Source organism: Denticeps clupeoides, chromosome 15 (assembly GCF_900700375.1).
Source record: "Denticeps clupeoides chromosome 15, fDenClu1.1, whole genome shotgun sequence".
Lineage (NCBI taxonomy): Eukaryota > Metazoa > Chordata > Actinopteri > Clupeiformes > Denticipitidae > Denticeps > Denticeps clupeoides.
In genome coordinates, this window is record NC_041721.1 from 14,203,983 (window position 1) to 14,228,365 (window position 24,383).

Consider the following 24,383-nt stretch of genomic DNA (forward strand, 5'->3'; position numbering starts at 1 on the left):
TGATAAGGCCTCACCTTTTTCTGTAGAACATTGACTTTGCGCTCCTTGACATCCAGCATGTCCTTGAGGTCGTGGATCTCGCCACTGAGAGTCCCCTTCTCCTCAGACACCTCCTGGATCTGCTTCGATTTCTTATTCAGCATGGTCTCTTTTTCCTCCAGACGCAACCTCAGAGCATCCACCTGTGTACACATACACACCCAGAAAACTGAAGTTAATTTAACCTTGTAATTTGTAATATGGCAACAATTCAGCAGTTGGTCATAACTGTACATGAACAGTACAACGCATGATTTCTCACCCTGGGCCCATAATCAAATACACCCATGGATATGCACCACACACACAGAAATACACGAAAAACAATTGTGACCCCATAGCCTAGCACACAGACACACAATTGCACATGATTCATAGTGCTATATTCATTAGCCTCACATGCCCGTTCACACATCCAGCCACATGCACAAGCGAACAGTCTCAAATATTTCCCCACATACACACTCTGACATTTACCAAAACCCACATGCCATAAAAATGTACTTTATACTCGTAACTCTTTAATATATTGCCTGCTCCAAGCCTGAAATTCATGTGAATTGCAGTGATTTATCATTAGGATGTGGCCAAAGATAAAGCAGTCCAACTTTGTGACACTGCCATGGAACAACCGTGCCACCATGTGGCAGGTCAAAGTACTTGCATTCCCCATTATAAATTCCCCCTACTACTAGGAAATATGTTATTTTAAAACTGTGTGTGTGTGTGTGTGTGTGTGTGTGTATATATATATTTTTTTTATTATTTTTTTTTTTTTTTTACCTCTGTCTGTAGAATGGCTGCACGCTGCTCCTTTGCAGTGAGAGACTCTTTAAGCACATCGATGTGCTGTTTGCTGTCAGAGAACTGGTTGGTCAGAGTCTCCAGTTTGGTCTGCAGGCCCAGCAGCTCTGTGTCTTTCCTAGAGAGGTCTTGCTTAACCTGGTCGATCTGAAAAGAACCACATAGACAATCAGTGTCAGAGAGCCATGTTACAAAGCCTCTCTGAATGTGGTAGTAGCCTAGTGGGTAACACACTCGCCTATGAACCGGAAGACCCAGGTTTACTACCATTGTGTCCCTGAGCAAGACACTGAACCCTAAGTTGCTCCAGGGGGGGACTGTCCCTGTAACTACTGATTGTAAATCGCTCTGGATAAGGGCGTCTGACAAATGCTGTAAATGAATGTGCTCTAGCTGAGGCAGATAAGGAGAAAATGTGGGTGTATGATTATGACTGGGTCATCAAAGAGACTCCAGGTCCTAATAACGACACAGAGGCAGACAACTCCAGGCATGCTTGGACCAGAAAACGAGTAGGGTGTGCTACAGATCTATCAATGAAAAAAAGTTTGGGCCTTTTTAAACCAATGGGCCTTCATTCACCAATAACTGGTGCAATTGAGCAATTGGGACACCACTAGACCAGTAGACCTCTGATGGTATGCTCTGGTACAGCACATCCAACAGACTGTTCTGAAAACTGGAGAATTTTTAGGGCATATCAGGCAGACCAGGAGGTCCTATGACAATTTGGTCTTTGTCAAAACTCTTTCCCTTGCTCCTTTTTTCTGTTTCCAGCACATCAACTTCAAGGACAAAATCTTCACTTAATGCCTAATTTACTAGTCAAAAGTTCGGCACACCAACTCTGTGGTGGTTATGGAGATTAAGCCGGAGTACATTTTAAAGAACACAATTCAAGAAACAAATTTTGCATTATTTTTGTATCAGGAGAGAGTGAAATATGTTTGATGAATCAGTTTTTTCAGAGTCACCCCTTTTTATCTTCATGGATCCTTTGGTTAAGAAAGTGTTCAGAATAAACATTAAGTCTGTATCCATCAGCATGAAGAACGAAATGCCTGCCTTACAGCACCTGATGTAGGCAATGACAACAAAACAATGTCATCAATGTTAAACATATGTATAGTCAATATGTTATTTTCTGCATCACAGCACGTCCTGGGTCCTCACTAGATCAGCCTGTATGGGGGTAAATACATCGATGTCCAAAACACATAAAACAAATCAAGCACGAGAGCACAGGTTTTGAAAGTTTTAAAGATTTGGCCTGGAGTTGGGCCAAGCTGTTTTCTACCAAATCCTCAGCTACACTACACTGAACATACACAAGCCACTGAACTTTCTCACGTTCATCAGTACATTATGACATGAGGAATGCAGTCATGAAAACATTGGTGTAAAACACAGACACACGGTGGGGCTCAAGCTCTGAACACAGACACAGTCTTGCCGCTGCATATTCTACATGCATGGGGAGAATAGCGAGGCCAGCGGGTTAGGAGTTGATCAAGTTTCTAACAGCGCATCTACCAGCAGCTGCCCTGGTGAGAAAAAAAAGTGTGGTAACACACACATACACATAAAGCACCGAGACAAGAGGAAGCAGGACAAGGGAATGGGCAGAAGAGCTACATCAAGCCATAGAAGTCATCTCTACTCCAAACCAATCTAGAGAAACAAGAAGAGTCAGAAGAGTCTAGCGAGGCTCCTAGACACTTGCACAAAACACAACCTTCCTGACCACAACATACTCAGAGTGGTTCCATGTTTTTTTTTATTTACAGCACTCGTTGTCTGCTGTTTCAATTATTGTTATTGTTTGTTGCCTGTTTATCTATCTTCACCTTTGGAATTTCATATAAATATATGTAAAGTTTGCCTTCTGGATGGGTAGTTAGTTCTGTTGTTTCTCTAAATCCTAAATCCTGAAGAAGGTGTGACATTAGCAAACATTCCCCATCCACTATACATAATGCTACCAAATTCAAGCACTTTTCTGTGAATGAATAAATAACAGATGCGTTGTTGGCATGGCTGAATCATTATAAGATAAGTGTTGCTCATGCAGGCGTGCCACTTAGGCGTGCCTTTAATTCATCTAGTCTAGTCATGGTGGATGCTGTGGTCAGGAGAGTTTTGCTGTCCTGTGCTGGACACTGTAGGGAGGCAGAATTGGTTCCCTGGATGGATGGGGGAATGGGGGTTGGAGTCTTACAACAGAGACCTCCTGCTGCATCTCAGCCACCCTCTTTCGCAGCTCCTGACCACTGGCCTCGCTGTGCGAGAGCTCCTCCTTCAGCTGCTCTACCTGTCAGGAGAGTGGGGCGGTTACTGACAAGCCAGAGCCCAGTCGACATCGACTCCTCCATCATGGAGCGTGAGAGAGTCAGCAGCCGCAATACAGAAAATCAGTTTTTTTTTACCCAGTCAGTTGACGCTAGCATGTTGTTCATCTCCTCTTTCTGAAGTGATATGTATTTTCACATATCATACATCTGATTCATCTACACATTAGAGAATTGGGTCCAGCCTGTTCCAGTTGATTTTTGATTTAAATTAGTGGTATAAGGTTGATTAGTAAAAGAAGAAAATCAGTAAAAAAAAAAAAGCAACAAGAGAATGGTGCACCTTGTTCTTCATGAACTTTGAGTGACTGCGGTAAACCTCCATCTGTTTCATCTCCTCCTCCCGCTCCTCTGTGCTCAAAGCGCCGTTGGACTTCAGCATCTGAATCTCCTCCTCCATGTCCCTCAGACTGCGCTCCAGAGAGCTGATTTTCGAATCCTGTGATGAAAGTACGAGTTTATGAACATTTGGCTCAGCTTTGCATATTGATAAAAGCTTAAACGCAGAAGCTTCCCTCACCTTCATTTCGATGACAGTCTGAAGGGCTTTGGTCTTTGCGGATTCCGGCGCTCCCTCGAAGCGGCGCTGCAGCTCCTGTGGGGTGTAGAGCAGGCGTTGGTGAGAACCGGCAGGAGCAGCCACAGTGGAAACTGTGTGCCTGAAATTAGCATTAGCATGTAGTGCATGGGTGTCTCCACTGCCATCCCACATCACCAGTGTTATCTCCCCTGCACCTTGCTCTGATTTTAAACTATGGTTGTCCTGTCCCCCTCTCCTCCTCCTGGTATGTTTGACAGTGGGAAGCTCACGCCTGAGTGCATCCACAATGAAAGCAAATAATACCAAATAAAACAGAGGCTAATGCTTGCAATAAAGAGAAACCACAAAAGTAGTAGACAGAAAGGAACCAAAGGGCCTGAAGGCAGTGCATTACTGATGGACGCATAAACATGTCCACTTAAACCTAAGGGTATTTACTTTATTTATTTCTCCCTTTAGATTCTTTTACGAAGCAAACCACGCTTGTAACAATTGGTGTGCACTCAATAGGTATTTTCCCGTAAGGAGAAATCTTTAATGTATTTGGCTTGTACTAAAAGATGCAGCCCTAAAATGATTACAATTTTTTTTAAATAACAGGTTGTCCTTTTGGAAATATGAAAATGCTTATGTTTTTTTTAGCTCCTACCCCATGTCTGAGTTATGGCTGAGAGAAGAAGAGAAGTCAATAACAATACAGTTTTATTGACCGGTGCCCTGACGGCTGACTGAACATGGCAGCTCCTATGTAAAACTTCACTGTAACACTGTGAAATTATTTGTATTATACAGGTAAAAATCATAGTTTTTTTCTTTTTCTAAAAATTGTTAATTTCTGGTCTATAAATAGATAGTGTGGCAAATGGATACCCATCTTACTCTCCCAGTTCTGTCATGAATTACTTTACCTTTGTCTATGAGATTAAATAAGGATTCAGTGATAAATAAGATTGGGTGAACTGAGTATTTGTTTACTCTGTAAATGACTTAAAGGGCTCACACCGGTCCAGATGTCATTAATCCCTTTAACTGGATGATCATTGGAACGTTTCAATATAACATTATATTTATTAGATTAATGAAAAAGATTGCAGGTTTGCAATTTATTAAAATCACATTGACGCTTCCAAAATACAGCAGAGATGTTTTGTGGCAGTCTGTCATAAGAATAGATTACTGTAGGTTTGTAATATATTGAAAATTACTTTATCCTCAGTCATGATATATGTACATGCGTCACCAGCCTCACAGATAAGTTACTTTGAGGCAAAATAAATCAATCAAATTGTTTAATATTCCCATGCCTGTTGGTAGAAAATGAATACAATTTGTCTTGGCATCTTTTTGATCCATCTGATCATTGAACTGTGGTCAGTCCCATGTCATCAGTCCAGGTGTTTTCTGTAAATTTACCAGTGTATCCCAGGTTGCCAAGAGCAGAAAAAAAATGCAAGCCCTAATCTGACAAGCACCAGCTCCCAACAGCTGTCATAAAACCCATGTTAAACACTGCAGCCCAGTGTGTACACAACTGACCAAAAAGGAGTCTACTGCTCTCCATTTACAAAGCAAGATAGCTGTCCTCGAGTGATGTTGCCCAGGGCGACATATTTATGACACACAGTTGGTGAGCAGGTGAGGACAGAGGATGCCTGTGCCTATGGCAACTGCTCTCACAATAGTGTGCAGTGAGAAAACGATTTTTTGGACTATAAAACTCAAAATAATCTACAGCTGACCAACCACGTATTTTTAACCAATCCAGATTTATTTTAAAAGGACTGGATTCTCTGGCACACTCAGAAAATCTAAATCTTTCGCTACATGATACCACCATGAAACTCCTCCCTCGACCTGGAAAGTCTGTGTTCTGTGGTGGAGATAAGAGAAGTGACTCCAATAGGAGCAAGCTAAATAGGTGGCTAATTAGATTGTAAGAGCAGTAGAAAAAGAAAGAGTGACGTTGAAGGATGCTCTAAAATACAGGTGTGGTTCCATTCTCCAACACTAGATGTCAGCACTCACCATGCTCTGGTTTGGACTGAGGCCTGTGGTTGGAGGAGGTGAATGAGCTGTCTGTGCAGATGCCTGACTGGAATACTAAGAGGTCAGGCAGGCCAGACAGTCATGTGGCCATGGGAGGGGTCCCCTCAGACCTGCTCATTCATAGTAACAAGACACCGGCTAGGTGATGAGGTGTATGCACACAGTGACTGTCAATGGACAGTCTATCAAAACATGTTATGTTTATTCATTTTCTTTGATTAAAGACATACTAGAAGGCTGTGCAGCTCCACCCTCATCAGAGAGTGGAGAGAGGACAGCATATCACATAATATTGATCTCTTTAGTTCAATACCTGTATGTGAGTGTTTACAGCAGTGATCGTTAACACATAACTTGTTGGCCCCTGGGCCCAGATATATAAAAAGCTTGTGTATAATAATCAAAATTGATGATCAGGGTTGGATCATGGGTGCAATATTAATCATATTTTATCTTATGTAATATATATGCAATAATATATTATTGTGATAATAATATATTATTATTTGATTCAATATTGCAATATGTGGTTGCAAAATATAACAAATGGCACTTGCTTACCTATCAATAAAAACTCACATAAAATTACTAATTACAAAATCTTATCATCACTGCAAATGTTATTTCCAAATGTTAATTCCAAATAAATAAAAAGCTATAACAATTTTCTCAAAAACAGGAACATTTTAAGAAAGCTGTACTACATACAGTAGTTCATAGGAATGAGATGTTTTAGGTGCTGATACAAATTTGTCATATTGCCTCGCGTTAACTACAACTTCACCATTGGTCACCATAGTATGCATTCACCATCACCTGATGACGGTGGCCGAGATTTGCAAATCAAATTAGCATAAAAAAACATTTAATTTACAAAATGCAAAAAACAATCACCGAAACAAATGTACAAGCAGCAAAACATACGGAAAGGATAGTTACTATAGTCCAGAAGTTTGTGTTTGCCGACTGCTCATTTACCATGCGAGCTTGACCCACTCTACACTCTACTCCAGTCTGACTGCAGTCTGAAACACTGAAGTGAGACTGGGCAGCCGATCTCAGATTAGTAAACTAAACTGAGGGTCAATATGGGCCTCAAGAATTCTCAATTTGACCAAACACTTTCTGTTCACATCTAATTTCCCGCCATTTCTATAGCAACAAGTGCTTAATGTAGTCACTGTTGTGCTTGTTGGTTTTATGATGGACAGTTGGGACCAATATTTGTATAATGTTAGGTCTAGCACAGTAGCATTCTTTTGGCCATAATCTCTGTAAATCTATGATTGAGTTTATTAAAAATGTGCAGAATGACAACACAATGACATTGGGTACATGGCTTACGTAGAGGTTATGCAAACTTATAATTGTTACCCAGCCGCAACACATTTAACATCACTTCACCTGTTTGCATGGAGTTGTCTTTGGATGATATTATTTAGAACTTGATTCATAATGCTCTACATCAGCTTCTGTGTTCTCTGATTTTCTGCAGAATGTTTAGAGAACAGTTAATGTTGTGATTAGTTATTTTAAATGTACTACATTCCTGCACAGTATGTACACAGTATGCAGACATGCACACAGAAAGTGTATGTATGCGAAGGTTTAGTGAAAGTTCTGATTTCATGTGTATTACTGTGCATTCCTGGTCCATGTAGCTCCATTGCAGTTGATTTTCTTTGAGACCTGTTCATTATAGGCCACTAATCAAGCTGGATTAGATCACCAAATAACCTTACAAGCCAGAACATATAGCCATTTGTTACATATTTTCATTGTGTTGGCCACATTTTCAGCATGTTTCACCATTAAACTGAATTGAATAAGTGACAAAACCACCAGCACACCTGAATCAAGGAAAAAAAGCATCCCGTGCTTCCATATTACTTTGTACATATCACACTCACTCACTCGCTTCCAGAGCGCAGCACGGGACACTGGGACTCCTCAAACTTGTGGATGTGAGGCCTTGTTACTTTGTTACTTTGTGTGTGTGGTTGTAGACAAGTCTCACCTCTCTCAGTGTCGCCATCTCCTTGTCTTTCTGATCCAGCAGGCTCTCCATGTGGTGCATATGCATCTCTGCCTCCGCCAGACGGCGCGTTCGCTCGTGGTCCTCCTCGCTGGCCTTGGCCGACAGGCCCTTGCTCTGCAGCATCTCCAGCAGTTTCTTGATGGACTCGTCGCGTGCACCCAGCGTCTGTTTCTGCGTCTCGATGCGCAACTCCATCTCCTCCAGCGTCTTGCGCAGCAGGAATAACTCTTTGGCCTGCCGCTCGTGCTCGCCGTGTAGCCGCTGGAAGTTCTCCTCAGTCAGCTCGGCCGCGGAGAAAGGCTCTCCGCTGGCCCGGGTCCCGCCGACGCAGTCCTGCTGGAATAGCTGGTTCAGATCACGCTGGATCCTCAGCTCATCTTGCAGTGCCTGCACAGTCATTTGTAGATGCTTGAAGACAGAAACACAAACAGAAGAGAGAAAAAAAATCAGAATTTTATTGTTTTTTTATTTGTAGTTTTTTTTATTTAAATATGCATTTATCAGATGCCCTTATTCGGTTAAACTGAAAATCTGTGGCAGAGCTTCACCTAGCCATACTGTTCCAGTGTGACTAAATCTGTGAACTGTGTATGAAAATGACACTAGAAGAGACACAAAGTCACAACTACATTGTACTTGTTCTCGTTTTTTTCTTAGTTGGAGTTGACTGTATGAAATCCCTCAGCTCATTTCTTCTCACAGTTAGACAACAATGATCACTGATCAGAGCTCTCCACCCCCTGTCTCCTTCAATGATTAAGACACAAGCTGCTCCGGATCTCCACCCTCTTAGTGTCAGCGAGGGAGTGTTGGTGAAAAACAGAAAGAGTCACCTGCTCCTGATCTCCATCTGGTCAACACACTACTGCCAACAGCCACACCAAAAACTGTGTGTGCGTACATGTATGAGTACTACAGTTCTTCATACTGCATACAAACTCTTTTTTTTTTTTTTTTTTTTTGTCAAAGTAGAACACGGGGAAAGGAATTTGCTTATCTGAACATGACTAAACCCCTGGCCCGGCTCCAGTAGCAGGAAGAACCCCCTACCACGCACTGAAGGCACAAATAACAGCCTATTATCTGATTCCTGACCTGCTATCTATTACTGTTCCTGCCGAAATAAACCACAAGTATTACGCTACTACACTAACTAGCTCATATTGAGGAGGTGTCCAGTTCAGTTTACAAGAAGTGGGACAACGAAGCAAATAAAACTTTGATTTATCATAAGTCTTACAATAAATTGTAAGTCAGAGTCCACTGCCATCACCATAACACTGTTAAACTCAACAACAATACAGCCTTATGCACCTGATTTTTGCACATCCTACATGATGTTGTCCAGTTATGTCCTGTTCGACCTGTTCATTGTGCAGAAAAGTTTTACTTTTCACCTAAAGAGATAACATGTGCTGTATTTTAGTGTGTATATACATATATATTTTTATTTTATGATTGCACTATGGGGGGTCTGTGTGAAACATTATTTCAATACATTGTACTGACAATGAACCAATCTTGAAATTATGGGACTTCACAATCTTTATATTTTCCATTCTTATGTGAAGATACATCATGAGACTTTACAAACATCCCTTCATTAAACAAAAGTGCTTTGAGTTGTTTGTTTAATTTTTTTGGGGATATAATGTACCATGATTGTTTTTCAATGTAAAAACCTGGGGCTCGACACATGCATTCAGTGAAGCAGACCAAGTCCAATCAGAACAGTGTAAGGACAGATGTGGGGAAACAGGGGAAAAGGCCAGAATCTAGTCCAACTGGGCTGAGACCATCTGGTTTATGACAGACACACACACACACACACACACACACACACACACACACACACAACCACACATCCTGTGCTGAAGGGCCAGTCTACACCCCTTCCAGTCATAATTCCACAGGTGACCTGGTTGCTAAGCAACAGCCATCATCTGTGAACGTGCAGTTAATGTGTTCTCTCGATGACTCCAGTGCGGGCACCCACACATTCACTCTCTCACGCACACATACACGCTCACACTGTCTTGAACTGGAGCACAAAGTACAGAGCAAAGAACAGCCTGGCTCCATCTCCTGCTGATTGGGTCAGAATATGTTTACCTTGGAGTGTGTGTTGGTGTCTCTGTCTGTATGTGTGTGTGTGTCCAACAGGCCAGTGTGTCCAACAGGGCAGGGAGGCTGGTTGCTGTAATCTCAGTGGAACTCATGAACAGCAGATCCCGGATCCAGGTGCACAGTAGAGGGTCTCAAGAGTGTATTGCAGTCCCCAGCACATCTGATCCCTGATGCAGACAATCAGGTGCAAACTCCCACACACAAGCCCCAAGAGATGATGCTTCAGTGGGGAGTCTTCCTCACGTGTCCATTGTCAGAGTAAAGTGAAGTAAAACTGGTATGGACTGGGTGGTCGAAGTCTAGTGTGTGACACACTCGTCTCTGAACCAGAAAACCACAAAGTCACAGGGTGAAATTCCACTTCCCATAGTGTTCCTGAGCAATACACTTAACCCTAAGTGTCTCCAGGGGGACTGCTCTGGATAAGGGCATTTTACAAATTAATTAAATATACATATATATATATATTTTTTTATCTGGAAGATTATCTGCAATATGTAGTTGGTGATATTAATGTTAAAATATGGCCATGAGTATTAAGAAATCAAGCAATTAATAGATCCTGTGGGAGCCACATCGAGACGGTCCGGGTAATGCTCCTGTCTGCTCTGCCATCCCAGCTGAGAGACATGTGTACCTCAGAGACGTCAGCAGCATCCCTCTATCCATCACTCTTCCTCTCTTCCGGTCTCCTTGCTCACCCGCCTCCATTGCAGCTGCTGAGACAGTCATTTCTCGCCACAAATTGACTTTCATGCCCAGCAGCATTGCAATGAAAAGGACTCAAATAAAAGGAAAGTGTGGAAAAAAGGAGGGGGAAGAAAGAGAAGACGGAAGATACCATCACAACTCTGCGCAGATCATCAATCAGTTGCACAGAGATGATGACAGGGGAGAAGAGAAAATGCGGGAGAGACAGTAGTCGAAAACGAGAAATAGCTAAAGGGCTGGAGACATGCAAAGTGAAGGAAAACCGAGCCAAAGGCAGAGACCGGGATGGATGGAAACGTAAAGAGCTGTGGGAAAGGAGCGATGGCCTGACTATGTGGGAGAAAAATGGAGGTCATGAATTCAACTCGAAACCTTCCACGGCCAAAGAAGACATTTGGTCCATGCAGTCAATATTAGTTAGAAATATATTCATTGAATGTTGACACCACAATATGAAAAGTCACACAGTCACTCCATAGTCATTAGGTAATATGACTCGGCTCATGAAATTTCATAGTACGGATTCTGAAAAATACCATTAAATCCTCATAAAAATATTGTGTCAAAGAATTTCCAAAGTGAAGAACGTTATTAAAGTTCATAGTATAGTACATAACAGCAACAGTATATAATATGATACCAAAGGAAGAATACAAGATACTGTCGAATGGATTTTTTTGGCCCACCATGACCAGCAGAAGATGTCTGCCATCAGATCAACATGGAGCTGCACTGGAAGGTTTCTGCATGTGAGAGGTAGTCATAAAGCAATGCTGCGGGTCCCGCGTTTGCGCCACGCTGATGCCATCTTTCCCCCCGTGTGAAACAGGTCTGCCGGCCCAGGGCTGTCAGCCGGCCCTCCTCTGTGCTGAGGGAAAGAGTGAGTCACACACTCACCTGCTGGTACAACGGCTTTACCATAACACCCTGGCTTAGCCCCAGTTCAGATCCACTAACACCAACATCACCCAACGCGCAGCAGGATCTAATAGCGTGCACTCTTATATAACACACACAAACACACGCGCTCTGAGTAGAATTATCCACTGCAAATCCTGGCCCCGATCACTTCATGACACCATGTAGGCATCACACTTTCATTATTCAGCAGAGAGAAAGAGAAGACACATTATTGTCCACATGGGTACAACACTTCCACAAATATATATATATATATAACGTGAAAATGGAGGTTGAAGGAAGTAGAAAGAGGAAGTGCAGATTCTCCACCAGAAACCGAATGTTCACTTGTATTCCTTCATGAAGACCCAGTTCAATCAATATGTAAATACAATAAATGCAAATGTAGGGCTCTATGAAATCAGTTGTATTTTTTCTGAATTCCATGTTTCAATTATAAACCTATTTATTCACCTAAAAACTGTGAGTATGGCGTGGATGTGAAAAAATAAAACTTTTCCACAGAGTGCTTGGGCATTTTGCCTTGGTACGGAATCAACACTGACAGCCTCTTCGCCATATCCGACTGTGCTTTTACATTGCATATGTGTGTGCGGAAGTCCTGCCTGAACCGGAAATGTGTAGTTGGCTGCAGTGGGCACAAACGCAAATTATACGCGAATATTTTATAATGGATTCCATTTGATTCTGTGACTCCATCAGCATTGCAGAAATCACAAGGCACTATAAATGCATTATAACTATGTAACTAACTCAACCTGAGTATATAAGCATAAGCGTATGTGTGTATTTATAGATATTTTAAATATCTTGAAAACACAAGTTAGATTTATATAACATCACAAATGTTATTCAGCTGGTGGACTATATGCAATCCCACTTCCTCACCAGCCATAACCGCTTACTTTTAAGCGGTGTCGCAGCTGCCGGAACCTGACCCAGGGTGGGGCACCAGGCCACCACGTCACACCTACTGACAACTTAGAGTCATTAACAACAGAGGACCAGCATGCAAACTATACACACAAAGTCGGAAGCGCGTATAATCAGCATCTCTCCTCACACCACCTCATCTACTACTGACGAAAATGGGTACTGGATAGGCAAGAGAGGGACCTGACAAACGGTCACACGATATGATAAAATACCAGAATTCTGTCACAACAATCCCAAAAGAATAAATTTTTGGACCCACCCCTACAATTTAGGGCCTTCATTCACTGCAACAGACAGCAAACTCTGGTCTGGCTACTAACTATGAATTTCAGTGGAGATTTCTACACTGTACAGCCACAAAAATGAATAGACAAGCTTAGTCAAGAGAAGTGTACACATTTTGAGCTACTGTAATGTGACAAAAAGATATTTGTTATAGAAATACTCTTCAAAGCTTCCCTGAGCCGTCAGCCTGGAAGAAAAATGATTTTCCCAGCATCCACTTCTCTTTCCCTCAGTATCTTTAATTCTGTTCTGCTGTTCCCTCGCTTTTCATCCCATCTTCACTCAGGGCAAGTCGGGTCAGTGGATCAGCCGCAGGCAAGAAAAAAAAAAAACTAAATAAAAGCGAGAGACGGCGTGAGAGAAGGGTGGGTGAGGAAGACAAGAGGGCATTTATCTCCTCATTTCTCAACATCACTCCTTCCCATCCCTTCACAACGCCTACATCCTTCTGCAACACTACTCCACTACCTAGTCCCAAAGTTTTGCTCTTATATATTACATTTGCCTCACATTCACTCCCTTTCTCTCACCTGTTCTTCTCTTTCGTTTCCTCTCTCCCTCTTTCCCCATTCCACACATGTACTGATCTGCAGGATCACCGCCATAACCACAACATAAAACAGATATTTACATTTACAGCATTTATCAGACGCCCTTATCCAGAGTGACTTACAATCAGTAGTTACAGGGACAGTCCCCCCTGGAGCAACTTAGGGTTAAGTGTCTTGCTCAGGGACACAGTGGGACTTGAACCTGGGTGTTCTGGTTCATAGGCAAGTATGTTAACCACTAGGCTACTACCATATGTAGTACCTTCAATAATAATGAAGAATGAAAGGGGACAAACCATTCTGCCATGAGGATATAGCAGTGTGAGCAATGGTGATACCAGAGCATGGGAACATTTGGAAAAGGATAAAAAAAAAAGACGAGTGTTTGAGTTGACACTGAGTGACAGGATTCCTTGCTGTTGTCGCATCTCAGGGTTTCCGGGACTGACATTTACAGCAGACATTTAACTAAAGGATACACACACACATACATACAGAGCTGCATTATCATGCCCTGCCATCATGTGTCAGTGTATGTGAACGTGATCAGCAGCTCTGTGAGGGCGGGGCTTAGATTAACAATGAGCGCTCTGTGTCCCCTCAATGCTCATATTCAGCGCTCGTCTCATCTCCAGTCAGTCTGCAGACATTACGGGCAAGAACAACTTAGCACAACTGAATTAGCCTGTACAACACAGCTTTGTACCCCCACACAAGGGCTCAAAAAAAAGCTCATGGACACGTAATGCAAGCAGAAAGCTGTAATGCTGCATGCTGTAAATATGAAGGCTGGAGGCCATTTTTGTGCTTCTGTCGCATCCCCTCTACACTGGAACCCCAATTAAAACAATCTTTCTCAATCCCAGCAACTACAACAAAGTTAATGTTGAGACTACAGCAGAACTGTCAGCAGAACACAACAAGGAGTTAGAACCTATTAGAACCAGGGAAGCCTAATTGGGACGGTTCCTAATTCTCATCTCTCAAGTATGCATTACTAAGAGTAATTCCGTGCTGTGAAAATAAATTCGTGACGCAGACTTTTATATTTGGTTAGGCTGTAGTTGCTCAATGGTATAAAGTCGAAGACTTTAAATGGTATAAGAATCCCACTTCAATTCACAGCTCACAGAATTGATCAGGCAATTGATTTGGAATGCCTTTGTAATGTAAAGTAATCAGGTTCTGTTTTTAAGGTTATAAATCATGCAATGTCAGCAGAGCTACAGAAGCAACTTTGCCACTGACAAGCTCATGATGGTGTCTGGACAGAAGAATAAAACTTGTCTATTTAACAGTTTAACAGAAACTCTGAACATTTATTAATCATATTTGTAGAAATGGTGCAGTGACAATATTCTTGACCACATGTTTCCAGTTTTTCCAAGCTCTTATAGACATAGAGGGATGTTGCACAGACCTGGCCATTCAGGTCCCTACCAGAGGCTCATGTTACCGCTGGAGCTGCCAGGCAGGCACTGAAAAATACAGAGGAAAGGTGGAAAGGGCACTGTCTGAGCAGAGTGAGCATTGTGACTGATGGAAGTACACGGAGTGCCTGAGGCAGAGCTGGAGTTAAAATAAGCCGAGGTCCCATCGCACAAGCCCAGCCTCTGTGTGCAATCTTGACAAAATAATGTACTAAAGGTTGGACGCGTGGGGCCTTCAACCTCCTCCCCCACCATGCACCACACAAACGATAGCACTCCCTCCCAATCTCTTCTGTTCTTTCTCCATTTCTCGTTGTTTCTTCCTCACAGCAGCAAGAAGCAATTTTGTCAAACCCACCCCCTCACATGGAACGTGTTTTGCCGCATGCAAACCAACAAGACCACTACGAGAGAGAGAGAGGTGAGTAGGAAAAAGGAAGAAAGGAAATGGAAATAAAAGAAAAGAAAGACAAGATTCTCTGGAAACTTAATAGCATCTCATAGGGAAACCTATTCCGGCTAAGGATCATAGTAGTTTCCTCACAGGACATAAACCAGCCACTCTGTGATCTTCAGCACATGTGATCTCTGACCTCTCATGGCATTTACAAATTCCTTGAGAGATGACTGGGCAATACTGGATGCCTTGCAACCAATCAGTGAGGACCTGGCAGGCCTGACATTCCAACCAACTGCTGGTAGGGACCAGAGACGGAGATTCCAGGGTGGCTCAGCAAGAACCTCTTGGCTTTAGTCTCCATCTCTCACGCACAAGGACCCTCGGCTGAGAATGGCTCGGTTTTACATAATCACAATTATACAATCTCAAAACTCTGTTACATAACTTGGAAATGGGAATAAATGACTAATTTTAATAAGACAGATGACATTGTTTGGGTCTGGATAGTGAGTTTTGATTGTGATGCCATAATTGAGCAGATGGAAAATATAAACGTGTAGATTACACAGGATTTGGTAAAACACTTTGGACAATTAGTGATGGTTTAAAACAGAATACTGTAATTTTCCATTGCAGTACATTAAATAAGTCATGTATTCAGTATACGTGTAAAATACAGATTCCCTTAAAAAGGTTATTTTATTCTAAATAATACCTATTCTGAATTTTGTTACATCCCAACTGTGTGCAGGGGCAAGCTTACTAGGTGGTCAACAAACCGAACCTTTATATTAAAATGTATGAACCATTTGTTTGTTTTCCCTGTGGTTTCAGCTGTTAGCTGCTCTTCAGACCACACTGTGCTCTTCCTGATCAACGTGATGGAGCAACATCATAAATAAATGATAGTATATGCATTAATTAATTGATTTTGTCTTCTCGCCGCGCCCATTAAATCTGGACGCCACCGGAGGGATGGATATCCTCCTCAAGTTGCACACAACATGCCACAGAACAAGCATGGATTACCAGCAGCATTCAAACAGGCAAGGAGTGTTACTATCTTATAACTCTTTGATTGTAATGGCTCTAATCCTCTTCTCCTCAACTAATATTGATTATTATAGATAATAGATCATTTGCTCCTGCTCGTCCTTAACTAGTGTTGAAAGTAATTTCAAGTTATTAACGAGTTCTCTAATTAATGCAGGCTTATTGGTTGTAGATGGTGTTTCATATAGCATGGATTCAACAAATCACTGGCATCTCCAATTTAGACCGTACCAACAACTCACTCACCATCCATAACCACTATGCCAACGTGTGCCCCCCTTCCCTAGAGTGTTTTCACCCAAGTTCAGAAAAATCTGAGAGCTTCTGGTCCTACTCGGCCCCTACCCTCTTCTGCCTGCAGTTGGGTGAGTCAATCTCCTCCCCCACTGCAGTCATATGCAACACTATGGTTTCACTGAGGACACACTCAGTGTACCCACACCGCTGTCACACAGATGTCACTTTTCATGACATCTAAACACACTTAAATAATTGGCATCCACTCCACACACACACACCTCAGATCCAACACACAAGACACAATGGCAGACTGATTCCTTTTCCTGCTTTACATGGGCAGTGGTGGCCTAGCAGTTAAGGAAGCGGCCCCATAATCAGAAGGTTGCCGGTTCGAGTCCTGATCCAGCAACGTGCCACTGAGGTGACACTGAGCAAAGTACTGTCCCCACACACTGCTCCCTGGGCGCCTGTCATGGCTGCCCACTGCTCAATAAGGGTAATGGGTAGGGCTGCAACTAACAATTTTTTAAATAATCGATTAACCTGTCGATTATTTTTTGATTAATCATAGAATCGGATAAAAAAAGAAAAGAAAAAAAGAAAAGCATTCATATCCAACCCTTTATTCAAAAACAGAACCAAAATCTTTTGAAAGTGCACAAACATGTTGCTCCTTGAGCTGTTATAATAATAATAAAATAAAATAAAAATTGACTAACACAAAAAACATACACATGTATGCTTTACATCTGCCAAATATAGACTTTTTTTTTTTAAATAAAGTGCCACCTGAGCTGCCAGAACAATAAATCATTTATAAAAAACTAATAACAATACAAATCAGAAAATTTAACAGGATTTGTTTGAATGTCAGAACTTGTTCTCTACACTACACTGCAGATGCACACACTCACAAACTCTCTCACACACACACACACACACACACACACACTGCAAAAAATGCTTTTCTAACTTGGATGACGGGTAAACATTTACATTTACAGCATTTATCAGACGACCTTATCCAGAGCGACTTACAATCAGTAGTTACAGGGACAGTCCCCCTGGAGCAACTTAGGGTTAAGTGTCTTGCTCATGGACACAATAGGCGAGTCGTCCACGCGGAGACGCAGAGAACAGTCTAAACGCTGTTTCATCCCCCCTCCACACCTGTAGGTGGCGCTGTAAGTCCCCGTCTAGTTCTCCTCCGCGGCGAGTTAAACATCAGCACCAGGGACATTACGTTCCTCACTTCAAAACGGAACAAAAGTAGGATTCTGTAGCGACTTATCCTGCTGCTGAACCCCCTTCTTCCTCCTCAAACACTCCAACATGTTTGCGTTTCAGGTGCAGGATCATTGCCGTGGTGCTCCCGTGCCGTGCCATGTCGCTTTTGCATATTTTCGCGCAGATTTCTCTGCCTCCGCCATGTAGCTGTCCTCTACCTCTGCTCGGTTTTTTGCCAAACTCTGCTAGTATCTGTGCGCGAGAGAGACCGAGTGTGTTCACTCCGCTCCGCGCTCAAATAAAGTTTTTTTTTAATAATCAAACATCTCCGCGTCGTGCGACATAACGAATCGATTAGGAAATTTGTTGCCAACTCTTTTAGTAATCGATTTTTATCGATTTTTCTCAATTCAATCGATTCGTTGTTGCAGCCCTAGTAATGGGTTAAATGCAGAGGACACATTTCACTGTGTGCTGTGTATCACAATGACAATCACTTCACTTTTACTGAAATATTTTTTGATAAGAAGATGTGCGGTCTTCTTATCAAAAATGTCGCTTGACAGGTGGGCCCGGCAAGCTCATTCAGTAGAGCATAAAACGCTTAATCTCAGGGTCGTGGGTTCAAGCCGTGGAAAGATGGAAAGGAGTTATGTTTTTGGTGGCCTGTAGCGGACCCGTAAACAGAAGTCTGCCAGTTCGAATCCCAAAGGTGCCTGAGGCTGAGGTGCCACTGAGCAAAGTACCGTCCCCACACACTGCTCACGGCTGCCCACAGCCTGTCACGGCCGACCACTGCTCCCTCAGGGGACGGTTAAATGCAGAGACCACATTTCACTGGGTGCTGTGCTGTGTCACATGTGACAACTTGTGACAACTAATTACTTTCACAAATACGAGGAAGTTCTTATCTCCTGAAGCTCATCCAGGTGGCATATTCAGATACGGGTGTCATTCGAGCTTCCCTATCTACAGTACATGTTTATTAAAATTAACAAATGTTTCTTAAGAAACATTATTACAAATTACCCCTAAAATGTCCTATTCTTTTCATGTATTAAAAACTGGATACAGCATAATGCTAAATTACGATGCTAAGCAGTAAAAACACACACCCAATCACACACTGGGATAATGAACTATGAAAGCCAATAATCCTTTCCTTCAACCTCATGTACATTAGCATGCTCTGCCATGTAAGCAGACGTGGCAGTTGCTTGACCCACTAAAGCGCTTGGCTTTAGTCTGTGACACAGATTAATTAATAATGGTGCAGTGATGAGGCAGGCATTATCTCAGCTCGACCCCCCAACACGACAGCCCTAGTCCCCTGTGGTGGCCTTTCTACACCAATGACAGCCACTTATCACTAAAGGGCACAGGACTGAGTGCAGAGTGACACGAGGAAAAACCATGACAGATTGAGAGACTGGGCAAGCAAAACAAAACAAAAAAAAATCATTTTGATCAAAAGAGAAATTTTTCATGTTGTACATGCCACTTGCAATTATTGCATTTGATTGTTTACTGGGTTGACCAAACTGTACCGTATTTAGGACACACCTTCTCATTCAATGTGCTTTCTTTATTTTCATGACCATTTACATTGCTAGATTCTCTCTGAAGGCATCAAAATTATGAACATGTGGAGTTATGTACTTAACAAAAAAAGGTGAAATAACTGAAAACATGTTTTATATTCTAGTTTCTTCAAAATAGCCGCCCTTTGCTCTGATTACTGCTTTGAACACTCTTGGCATTCTCTCAATGACCTTCAAGAGGTCGTCACCTGAAATGCTTTTCCAACAGTCTTGAAGGAGTTTAGCACTTGTTGACCCCTTTGCCTTTTTGTTAAGCACATAAGTCCACATGTGTTCATTCATAGTTTTGATGCCTTCAGTGAGAATCTACCAATGTAAATGGTCATGAAAATAAAGAAAACACATTGAATGAGAAAGTGTGTCCAAACTTTTGGCCTGTACTGTATATCGGGCAATTCTGAGAGTAAAATGATCTTCTGGACAATGTTTTAATACATTGTGATTAAGTAGGCTGCTTATGCACCTTTTAGATTTATGTACCAAATATGATAAACAAAATAAACAAAAGTCTATTTAATTTATACAAATACATTTATTCCTACCACTATGGGCAGTGGTGGATTAAGGTAAGGAAGCGGGCCCCTAACTGGAAGGTTGCGGGAAAGAATCCCGAACTGCCAAGGTGCCCCTGAGGTGCCACTGAGCAAAGCACCGTCCCCACACACTGCTCCCCGGGTGCCTGTCATGGCTGCCCAATGCTCACTAAGGTGATGGGTTAAATGCAGAGAACACATTTCAATGTAAAAAAAAAAAACACTGGCTGTGAGGGTTTCCTGGCATTCTGTGTTATAAGTAAGCACCACCAGATGGTAATCCCAAAGATAAGATCACACCAAAATCTTTTCTGACACAATAGAACAGGCCTGACACTGGCTCCGTACTTTTTAAAAAGGATGTTGACCATGATTAAAATGTGATAACCTGTCTGACACCACCCCATCCCAGATAGTAACTGGTGCCTGCAGAGACAGTTTCTCACGGTGAACAGGCCACACTGTGATTAAAGGGTCCTCCTCAGTCTACCCTTCACTCCATGTGTGTATCCCCACTCCTGTTCTTGCTGCTCTTTAGGCTGTGTAATAAACAGCAGCAGAGTTCAAAGCTGGCATTAAAACAGCTTAAGTGGGGGGTGTTCTTACTCAGGTTGCCTGGGTCTCCTTGCAACTAAAAACAGCACGGGAGAAAAAATCCACACCACACCGACCAGCCACCGACACCCCCTCCCTCGTCACCGCCATGGAAACACAGCACGCTCTTGGCTGCTCCCTAGCAGCGAGTACAGGGAGGGGCTGCCGGATGTATCCCAGAGAGGGGAGATGGTGGGGAGACTGAAAGCAGACATTATTCACTTAGATCCGCTGGCTTAAAACAGCTGTGCTGAGAAACAGTATGCTCGTGTGGAATTTTTAGAGTATCCCAGCGAAGATCCCAGGAAAAAATTGCATCATTAGCCCATCTCTCTATAGTTGAACTCAGGTGATGAGTTTTTAAAGACACAATGACCTTAACGAAGTCATCTAAGGATGGACATTTGTTCACCCAGCAGGGGTTCTAGTAGTATCATGCAGATAATCCCCTCAGTTAAATGTACAAACCGAATTTTCTTCCAAACAAAATTTATAATCATGTTTTATCCCACTCAAAACCACAAATCTTTCAGGTTTTATTTAATAAGATACATGTTACGTTGTGGCAGTACAGTATTTTTTTATCCCTGTGCTGACTGTATTCAAGCATGCTACAATTTTTCCCAATCACCATTTGCTTTATCATGGTGTGATAATTTTGTGTTGGTATTATTTATTTATTTATTTAACATAATTTTTTAAATTACACTTCCAACATGCACTGATGTGCTAAAAGAGTGGCGGCAGCAGCATTAGCACAGTGGATTCAGAGGCTCTCCTAAGACACAGGGTGGATGCCTCTGTTAGCATCAGGTCTCACTCCCGCTGTTAAAGGATGATCAATCACTCGTTCAGACCAGATCGTACTATGGGCAGCCAAAGATGAGACAAATGGCCCACTTATGGGTCCAAATGAATAATAGCAGAGGAGAATAGTAAGAAGCAAAAAGTGATGGATGGGGTTAAACGGTGGGACAGAGGTTAGGGAGCCAGCTCCACTGCAGGCTTGCTTTATACAGCTGGAAGCACACGTTTGAATCCACCCTGTGCTATTTTTCGCAAAGAAACAGTCCCAATACAAGAATAACCCCCCCCCTGACTGGGTGTAGTTGTTTGTTTGGCAAGCAATGGAGAGGATTTGCTCACATCAACACCAAGCAACTGCATTTATCAAACAGTCGTAAGGTCAACAGCAGACCAAACCCCAGTTGACCAAGTGTAGAGGCATTTTATGTGTGTCTGTGTACGTTTCAAAAAGAGAGAGAGAGATCTCCTTTTCCACGCCCACTACTTTAAAGTGAAGTGATTGTCACATGTGATACACAGCAACACAGCACACAGTGCACACAGTGAAATTTGTCCTCTGCATTTAACCCATCACCCTGAGTGAGCAGTGGGCGGCCGTGACAAGCGCCCGGGGAGCAGTGTGTGGGGACGGTGCTTTGCTCAGTGGCACCTCAGTGGCACCTTGCCGGCTCGGGATTCGAAACAGCAACCTTCTGAGTACAGGGCCGCTTCCTTAACCGCTAGGCCACCACTGCCCCAGTGGTGGCATAGCCACCACTGGGGCAGCCCCACTACTTGCAGAGTCAGTTAAAAACTCTCTCATCCTGTACATAAGTGAACAAAATTCTGTGTGTGTGTGTGTGTGTGTGTGTGTGTGCAAGCAAAAGAGAGAGGGAAGTGGCTATGTGTATACTTGGTTGCAGGGGTCAAAGTTTACTTGGAGCATAGAGAGCGAGAGAGTGGTCAGCCCCAGATAATCAGATGACATAGACTGAGCTGAAACGGAAGAAGGGGCAGATAACAGACATAACTGTTTCACTTGTCAATGGGACAAGGAGCACAGGTTTTCCTGTGGTAATAAAACATAACAACTAGTGAAATGTCTTACTGAAAACACATGCTATAGGGACATTTTTACATTGTGCTCTCACTAATAAATAAGTAAAATTCAGTCAAAGTGTGAAAATTTAAACACACAAACACTTATACTAAACACAAACACTACAAATGTCCTGTGCCAGTTGTTAAATCCTGCATGTCAGTCATATAACACCCACCTTCTCCAAGCATTTGTGAGGAAGTGACACCTAAACAGGTGTCCTTAACAGCTCATCAAGAGAATCACTTCGCAAGTGGCAATTCCTTAGTGTGCTTTTCTCCAATTTAGCTGCAGAGGTCAATATTTTCTTAATACACACATATATTGTATACCGTATACTGTATATATACTGCAGTGACATTGTTAAATAATATTAAACACTACTTTGAATGTACCATACATTTGTTGATTATGATCTGTCCTAAGGATGTAAGAAAATATCGATACAGCAATATATTGTGATATTTTATGTGGTGATATTGTATTGATACTGGGACATCAAATGTCAATATTTTTGTATACAAATTTAGTCCACCAGGTGTTGCTGTCGAGCATTTCCTTTAGTGTGGTCAGCAGAGGTGAGAATCTACCACCTCCACTCCTGAAGATGGCGATGTACAGCTGTGTACTTCGAAATCCCGCTTGGCATTTCAGGCAAAGTGAAATTGCAAAACATGACAGGCCGATCACAGCATCTCGTATATCAGCTCTTTTTTAACATTTTCAGTAAACTGTAGAATATCGCAATATGTACATTATCACAATATATAGTCATATATTTGTATCGTGACCCATGTATTGTGCCAATAAACACAAAAGTCTGTCCAAACTGCTACTCAGCAGAGAAGCTGAAATCCATCTCAGTAATCTACAGGTGAAATGCTGGAAAGGGGCCCGAACAGGGCTGCCAGTCCATGACTGGCAGTGGAAACAGTGAAAACACCCCGACATCCACACGCTTAACTCTGCCAATTCACCTAATGCGAACGTCGTAGCACTGAGGAAGGAAATGGAAAACCCACAGCAGAAATCCAGTGCAAGGAAAACGTGAAATTTCCACACAGAATGTGCGTGACTGGGATTCGAACCTAGACTCTTATACGTGTGGTTGAACCCAGCAGAAACTCAGTCACATCATCAGAAAAGCTCAAACATACCAAAAAATGTTTTGATGTCACATCAACCAGTAAACCAGTAGAGTTTTGATCATACCTTTCACACAGAGAGCTGAAAACCAGCCCTGAAAAGCCTTATGAGGAGAATATACTGAATAATTCAGAGTGCTGTGGCAACATCCAAACAGTTGTTGCACATTGCTGATCTCTGACTAACGTGCAGAAACCTACTTCTGACTTCACATTAACAGTCTTTCAGTAGCTCCAGTGACTCCAGACATGCAAACAACCTAAAGTACTTTTTGTACATGTCGGTTTTTTGATATTTTACACTCTCATGTCTCACATGTTAAACGTTTGGTGTTTAAAACCCCACAAAGATACAGCAAGAAAGGTAGTGAGGGAGCTGGAGATTGAAAACTGCTGAGGCCAAGGGTTTTCAAGGGAGTTCTGGTCTGTTATGTCATGTCTCAGGACCACAGAGCCTCGCCTCTCATTCCAGTCATTCCTCTCCCTTTCTAACGCCTTTCCCCCCCTCATCTTCTGGGCAGCAGTTCAGAATCCTCATCTGTGTTCATTTTGACTATACAACCTTCAGGAAGCCAGGTCTCTGTCTATCTAAAATTGACTTCAGCCCAGATAACTTTAATACTACGGAACTGTTCAGAAGGCAGCCAGCTAAAGACGAGGTCCAGAGGAAAAGATTGTGGTGAAGCTGTTGTTTTAGTGTTGAGTCTGTGCCAAAAAAGCTATTTTGTCTAGTGCTGCATGATTAATCTAATCGTAATCGTGATGTTAGTACATGGATTGGATCGGATATGTTGCCGATCCATTCTCATTCTCTCAAAGTTGGCGAGCTGTCTCACATCTCACGTCTCACATCTCAGTCAGATGTGACGTGTTTGGTCACATGACTTTCGATTCGGAGACATATGGGTAGACGGTGCATGACGCGCTG

The 24,383-nt window shown here is 42.4% G+C and overlaps 1 protein-coding gene across 14 annotated transcripts in view; it reads right to left on the bottom strand.

Moving 5' to 3' along the window:
* Window positions 1-24,383, bottom strand: part of erc1b (ELKS/RAB6-interacting/CAST family member 1b) — a 175,540-nt gene that overhangs the window by 135,416 nt on the left and 15,741 nt on the right. For 7 of the 14 annotated variants that reach the window (XR_003742533.1, XM_028954403.1, XM_028954405.1 and 4 more), the window contains exons 3-8: window positions 7,796-8,224; window positions 3,712-3,786; window positions 3,475-3,630; window positions 3,062-3,154; window positions 823-990; window positions 15-182 (exon numbers count right to left, since the gene is read on the bottom strand). Coding sequence is in view for 13 of the 14 variants with exons in the window: in XM_028954403.1 (XP_028810236.1) it covers window positions 15-182; window positions 823-990; window positions 3,062-3,154; window positions 3,475-3,630; window positions 3,712-3,786; window positions 7,796-8,224 (1,089 nt within the window). In the remaining variant the exon portion in view is untranslated. The remainder of the gene's footprint in view (window positions 1-14; window positions 183-822; window positions 991-3,061; window positions 3,155-3,474; window positions 3,631-3,711; window positions 3,787-7,795; window positions 8,225-24,383) is intronic. The other 7 variants (XM_028954411.1, XM_028954410.1, XM_028954412.1 and 4 more) reach the window with 2 other exon arrangements.